At 39.3% G+C, this 7655-nt stretch overlaps 1 protein-coding gene across 1 annotated transcript; it reads left to right on the forward strand.

Annotated features, from left to right (window-relative positions):
• Positions 1-6023: 6023 nt before the first annotated feature.
• LOC149011458 (F-box protein At5g49610-like) lies at positions 6024-6824 on the forward strand. The gene has a single exon (XM_089162667.1). The coding sequence runs from the start codon at positions 6024-6026 to the stop codon at positions 6822-6824; it is 801 nt and encodes a 266-aa protein (XP_089018793.1).
• The last annotated feature ends 831 nt before the right edge of the window (positions 6825-7655 follow it).

Below are 7655 nucleotides of genomic sequence, written 5' to 3' on the forward strand. Positions count from 1 at the left end.
AAGGCTCTAATTTCAAATGGCTTTATCATCAACAATGCCGAAAGGTGCTTATATAGCAAGTTTCACGGTGGTAAAGGCGTATTTATTCTACTATACGTAGATGATATGTTGATAATGGGGACGAGCTTGGCAGTAGTGAATCAAACTAAGCATATTTTGATGTCTAATTTTGACACAAAAGACTTAGGGGAAGCTGATATGATTCTTGGGATCAAGATCATCAAGTAAGGGAATTGTATTTCACTATCTCAAGCTCGTTATGTGGAAAACATACTTACAAAGTATGGCTACCATGAACTTTCAGCAGTCAAAACACCTTTTGAGGTGGGATGTCATTTGAAAAGGAACTTGGGTGAACCAGTGAACCAGAAAAGGTATGCACAAATCATTGGTTCAGTTTCATATCTCATGAATTGTACACGTCCAGATATTGCTCTTGCGGTAGGAAAGTTGAGTCAACATACTCAAAATCCAAGTAAAGAGCATTGGAGTGCAATTGATAGATTACTAAGGTACCTAAAAGGTACTATAGACTATAGTTTACACTATAGTGGTAAGCCAACAGTTTTAGAAGGGTATTGCGATGCTAATTGGATTTCGGATACAAACGAATCCTTAGCTACTAGTGGGTATGTGTTTACACTAGCAGGTGGTGCAATCTCTTGGAAGTCCACAAAGCAATCATGTGGAACAGGTTCTACCATGGAAGCTGAGTTCATAGCTTTAGAGAAGGCAGAATGAGAGTTCCGAATGGCTTAGAAGTTTAATGGCGGATATACCATTGTGGGAAAAACCGACGCCATCGGTATCACTACATTGTGATAACCAAGCGGCTATTCACTTAGCTCAGAATAAGGTGTACAATGGTAAAAGGAGGCATATACGCCTTAGACACAATCTTGTGCGACAGTACATAGATGAAGGAATGATAGCTATCGATTATGTGAAGTCAGAAAGGAATCAAGCTGACATGTTCACAAAGGCTATGTCTGTCAAAAACTTGTGTATTGCATCTACAGGAATGGGGTTAATGCCTTATCCTCGGGTCACATGATGGATACCCTACCTATGTGAAGAGGCTAAATACCTGAATTAGGTTCAAGGGGTACAAACGAAGTCATGGGAAGACTGGTTCAATACTACCATTTATAATTATTCCATTCTAGGGTGTAGATGAAGGTAATAGTACTACCACAAGGGTAAGGTTGAGCGAAGCTCTTAATTAGTCTCATCCCAAGGAATGTGGGGGTGTGTTAGTTGTGGTGCACATCAGAGACTAACCTAAGTGGATGTAGGTAGTTTGGCCGCCACTAATGAGAACTTATAGGCGAGTGCTCTAAACATTCATGAATCCAAGATAAGGGACATGGCCGGTTCAAAAGTTCAATGTGTAGTGTAAAAGGTAGCTCCAAAAGTCGACCTTTAGGACATGGATGATGGGGCGGTCAGCTACACTAATGAGGAAAGGTTCAAGGAGTCTGACTCTACCCGTACTTTGTAACGCGACTCATTAGACCTAGTGTAGGTTCAAGTCCAAAAGACACCTACAACGATGTGTCCTTTAGTGTCTAATAAAGTCACAACACGAGTCCTTTTTTTGCAATTTTGAAACTTGTGGGGGATTGTTAGGTTTTTTTTATTAAAATCTATATTATCTATATATTAAGTTTCAAAATTAGTTTTTGCATTTCTTTTATTTAATTGTTTTGTTTGTGTGTGGGACCCTTGATGTGAAATCCCCCAGATTTCTACCCCTTTAACCCGTGGTTTTAAGATCGAGAACCTGGGCCTTGATTCGGCGACAATTGTGGACCATTCAATTCGAGCCCGAAGGATTGGAAATTGAACAAATGTTGGTAGATGACCCTTATAATGACTCAAAAACTCTCTTAGAGTTTAAGTGAAGAGAGAAGATTAGTCTCGATAGTGTAAAAATGATAATTTTGGAATATCTGTAGATCAGTGATGGAGAATCCGATTGACGCAAATAAGATATCAAATCGAAGATCGTTGAAAGACCTTTCCAACGAGCCAAAAATCATCAGAATCAAAGTTCGTTTGGGGGTCCAACCACGAGCCAGAAGTTTGAGCCGTTTAGGTGAACCAACCCCCACCCTATTTTCTGTTTAGGGGCAAAATTGGAAATTCGGATTTTTAAACCCTATTTATGTTTTATCTCATCCGTAAACGCATTTTTGGAGGCTAGAAAGAGGCGGAAGCTTTGGAGAAAAGGAGAAACGAAAGAGAGGAGCGATTTCCATTCTTCCGAAGGTGTCTGTGATCTGAATCTTTGCAAAATTGTTACGAAAGGTTAGTTTTCTTTAATGCTTCTCTTACTCACAATTTTGTGAGTATTTTCTCTCCTTTCCTTTTGAGGAATCTTGAAAGGGAAGGTTGTTAGGCATCTTGGTTGCTTTCCTTTATTGTATTAATGTTCCTTCCTAATTTGTGGGAGTGATATCTTTTCTCTTCTATTGAGGGATCTATGAAAGGGAATAATGATAGGTACCCTAGATGCTTATATTTTCTTATATTAATGTTTCCCTTGAGTTTGGGAGTAATGCTTTATCCTCTTGCAAAAGATTTTAGAATTTTGATTCTCTAGGTCACCCACGGGTGATTTATGAGAGTCAAATTTGGGGCTTTTTGAGATGGGTCAAATTTAATAAAATTGAAGGTACCCGTAGGATCCTTTTGTTTCCAATTAGATTTTCCTAAAGTTTTGCTTCATTATAAACTTCGAGTTGGTGGCAAATTAGTGATCATTCACTAGTGAGGTTGAGAACTACCCTTTTTAACCTAGTTTTCAGATTTGGGTTTTTGTGGGAAGATTTTAAGATATCATTTGAAACCCAAATTGGCTCTAATTTGTGATAATTATTTCTTTTGCATGAATAGGTTAATATATCTTTAGTCACTAATTTGTGAGAAGGAATTATTGATCATTGGAGGAAGAATAAAGTAAAAGGTGAGGAATATACTTAACTTTATATTACATGTGTAATGATGTCAGTTACTTTTCATTATTGATATCTTGTATTGCTTTAGTATTATCTTGTGGTTATTTTATGTCTTTTGTTAAATATGAATTGCTATGATTTATGTTTATTATTATTTCTGATGTTGCTCCTTGCTTTGAAATCTATTATTGTTGTTATGAAATGGAATGTGATTGTATGAGAGGAGAAATATTATTATTTCTTCTACCTTGTATTTTCTACTAGGGTTGTGGGTTCACCCATTGCCCTAGTGATATTATATGATTGCTTATATTGTGGTTGGGAATGGGGAATGCCCTTTGGGCATTTCTCGCTATAGGATACCAAAGGAGGCGGTATGGGACGCATTCCTATGGTGCCCTTGGCTCTTTCCCGATTACTAATTTACATATTTAGGGCATGTCTAGAAGTGTTTGGTTAGGTGACCTCATGAGTACTACTACCCTTTCGGCAGGGGTATTGAAGCCGGTTAACCCGTGATGTTAGTGGTTGGGTCCTGTATGTCAAGCAGGCCCACTATCATCATAGAGAGGTAGGGTTGCATATAATAGATAAGGGCTCATGGACGCTCAAGACCGGTGAAATGACCCGTGAGAGGACATGGAGATCATCCTGTCCATTATATGTGGATGACCACTGGGTTAATGAATGGGGTCCAACAGATGCCTCCATTGAGGATTCCATTCATAGGTGGGAAGGTATTGAACCAACAGAGCATTAGGCGTGAGGGGAAATATCCGGACCATATGTAGTACGAGACTATATGACTTTGTATTGGGCCTAAGATTATCCTTGACACGCGCCAGATCTTATACCAATGGTGATGTGAGAGAGTGGTGACCTAATCCCCAACCATGGCTTGACAAGACTTTACACAACAACCGCGGAGAACCCAACAGATGTGCATCAGAGCCGTGAGGGAAGAGTGATGAGACCGCCCAAAGAAAACTGGTGTGTGACTTAATGCGTGTCTACCATAGAGACTTCATGATAGAGTTAGGAGCATAATCATTCACATATCATATCATTGTCATTAATTACATTATTGATATTCACGTTAGATGTGTGGTGTGAAATCTTGAGAATGAATGTGTGATATGATGTTGAGTTGACCTCACTGAGTTCTGTTGAACTCATTCCTTTTATATGTCTTTTTTTCTATTAGATTATGCTGGCAGTTATGAGGACTTTTTCCAAATGGAGGATGCGTTACCAGTATGTCTTCTTGAAGGAGTGATCGAAGAAGAAGTGGACGCGCATGGAGCTTCATGCCAGTATCAAGACTATTCTTTTGGGTGAGATTCCATTAGAGAACTAGTATACTTTAGTTTTCTGCTGCGTTGAAAATTACTCTCTTTTCTTTTCAAAACTCTAATGTTATATTTTTATTTTGAAGTAATGGATGACTGTAACCATTATTTCGGTTTTGATAACTTAGTATGATAAACTTGATTTATTCTTGTCCATTTAATTATGCTATATCATGTTTTGTATGGATTTGTCACTGAACCTAGATCTTGCGGTGTATCACCCCCACGGGCATTCGGGTAATGACCGGATCCGGCTGGGTGGGGTGTGACACTTGAGGTAAGGATGGTAATGAGGCACCATGAGTAAAGGATGCCCTTCATGACCTTGGTTAAAGGAGGCCCTTCATGACTTTGGTTATGAGGCTCTTCATGACATTGGTCATGGGTCTTAAAGGTCTTGATCATGGTGATGAGGTGGGCTAACTTGAATGGTGGAATTACTCAAATTCTAACTCTTGACCTTTATTTCTCATTTCAACTTCATGACCATTCATGGCCATTACCATGAGTGGGGGTTAAGGTCTTTGAATGGGTTAAAGCCTATTCATTCCAAAGAAGTGAAAATGAGAGTTACTTCCCCAAGTAGTGGGGAGGCTAGGTCAAGGGGGTTTATTCACATTAGTGGAGGAGGGACAAACCATTGATTCTCCATTAGTGGAGAATTGATTCTCCCCTTGTGGGGAGGTGTGGTTTGGGCCTATATAAACCCAACCCTTCCTTGCATATTGTGTGCTATTGTGACTCTCCTCACTCACATTATTTGTTTTACAAAGTTCATTTCTTTCTTGAGTTGTCTAAGTGTTGTGCTCTAGCTTTTGGCTCCTTTAAGGGACTAGAAGAACTACCTCATCTTCTAGTTGGAGGTTGCTTTATCTTGGAGGTGGTGGTGCGAAGAACCCTTGATAGTAGGGTGCATCAATTACCTTAAAGACAGCATCAAGGTGTGACTCAACCTCATCAATCAGTGGTTCGTTCGGTTGCTACTTCAGGCTCTTCAAATTTGCTAAAGATCTTCATCTCTCAATTGTATTGCAATTTCACTTTTATATGTTTGAAGAATTTGTAATACAATTACCCCAACACTCAAATATCCCAATCCCGGTTCAGGCCGGTTTACTCCGATCTTATAACAATTCGGTTGGTTTTAACTAATCAAGTAAGCAATCTATGAGTCCACTCAGGAACTCTGAGAAAGGCCTAATTATGGCCATTGCGGCCATTCCTATGCTATAATTCGACGGTCACAGTTAAAAGCAGAACAGGCGGGAAATCTATATATAAAGGAATAATGAACTCGTCAAAGGGTAAGTCTTAGATCAACCGGAACACAGTACTTTCTGATTTTAATCTATTAGAACACCTCAGAAGCTCCTTTGAGTTTTGAAGCATTGTTTTCACCATTCTGACTAGACGCGATGCCGATTCAAGACGATCCGCACCGTTTGTCACTGGTGTTCTATTTTTTAGGAACGAGAGATTGATTCACTGTTGAGCAAGCCGGATCGATCCAGATTTGAGTGGTTTGGTGCAAAGATTATGGTTCAAAGCCTCCGGCAAATTTAGCACCAACAATTATTGTTTTTGTTTTTGTACGACGACGTTAAAACCGTGTTCTACCTACCCCAAAAAAAACTAGACTTCTATAAGAATTTCAAATCATTCCTTCACTATAAGAATCGTGTAGAAGCTCCAGTAGAGGATGATTATCCAGATGATGGAGGAGGAGAAGATGAATAAGAGAAGCCTTCGAATAATGGAGGGGGAGATGATGAATAAGAGACAGCGCCATGATCGTGCGCTGGTTCTTCCTGTTCTTCCTGAAGATGTTTTGATTTTAGTGCTTTCAAAATTACCGGTGAAAACCCTAATGAAGTTCCGGTGCGTATGCAAACGATGGCGTTATTTGATCTCTGATGATGCTTCTTTTGTTAAAATTTATTCTGAACAAGCTAGATCGAGGCAACTTCTTTACCTATTTTCATTCACTACTGCCAATCCATGGAAAAAGGGTCCTCACTGCATTACCTTTAATTTCATTGACAATAAAAGGAACCCAATAAGCAGTTTTCGCTTCAAGAAATTTCAGAATGTTTATTCCCAAGTTGTGCCTACACGTTTGGAACTAGTTTGCATTGAGGACAGTGACATTGTTCATATCTGTAACCCCAGTAGACATGAAATGATTACATTGCCAAACGACCCAAAACTTCCTTCTTCGGCTAGTTATACATCTGTGGGTTTTGGATATGTTGAATCAACTGACGAGTTCAAGGTAATTCCCCCTGATGGTCTGTATGGGTATGACGGATTCAGTGCTGAACCAGCTTGTTTCAAGACGGAATGCCAAGTTTTTACCTTAGGAGGAAAAGGAACAAGTTGGGCTTGGAGAAACATGGAGGGTCCTCCACACCATGTTGGGTATTGTAAGAATTCAGCTTTTGTTAATGGAGCCATCCACTGGCTGGTCTTATATGATTCTATGGTTGACACTGATCTACAATGGAGGTATGATTGACCCCAACAACACAATCCTTGCATTCGATCTGAAGAGCGAAAAGTTCAGATTAATCTCACATCCTGAAGGTTGTCCCGATGTTAGGTCTTCTGATTAATTCTCCTGTAAATTTAGAACTACAAATGGTGGAGTTGAGAGGGTTTCTATGCCTTCCATGTATTAAAGGTTGCAAAATGGACATATGGATGCTTAAAGAATATGAGAGTGGTACATGGGTGAAAGAACATAGTATTGACCTCAATGTCTTGGACTCCAGTTACCAGCTAAGGAAATTCATAGATGTTGATCGATATTATGTACCAAGAGATATAGATGATACAAAGATATTAATGGAGACATATTCCAGAGGTTTAGGGTATTATCATCTCCAAACCACAAGTTTCAAGGGATTTCAGCATAGTAAACCAAAAATGCCAAAGCTACGGTTCGCTAAAAGCATTAGCACCAGGGGCACCAAGGAAATGTTGGAGCAGCTGAGGTAGAACCAGAAGCCCCCCATATCAGTAGTCCTGCACTCTAGCTTCTGTTCTTCTTGTGTAATATTTGTTTATGACATGGACTTGTACTGGATATAGTTTACTTGTGGAATTATCCAGCTGAGGCAGAACTCGAAGCCCTACATATCAATTTTCTTGTATTCTAGCTTCTGTTTTTGTTATGTAATTTGTTTGTAAAATTGACTTATGTTAGGATAAAATTTTAGTTGAATTATCCAGCTGAGGTAGAACCAGAAGCCCCCACATTCTAGCTTCTGTTTTTGTTGCATAATTTGTTTGTGACATGGGCTTGTGTTGGATAAAATTTAGTTGTTGAATTATCTAGCTGAGGTAG

The sequence above is a fragment of the Hakea prostrata genome, chromosome 7 (assembly GCF_041222555.1).
Source record: "Hakea prostrata isolate BN-2017 chromosome 7, UWA_Hpros_2, whole genome shotgun sequence".
NCBI lineage: Eukaryota > Viridiplantae > Streptophyta > Magnoliopsida > Proteales > Proteaceae > Hakea > Hakea prostrata.

Bases quoted from the DNA above. Each gene is read 5' to 3' on its own strand.
- LOC149011458 (XM_089162667.1), top strand. From the start codon at position 6,024: ATGGAGGAGGAGAAGATGAATAAGAGAAGCCTTCGAATAATGGAGGGG.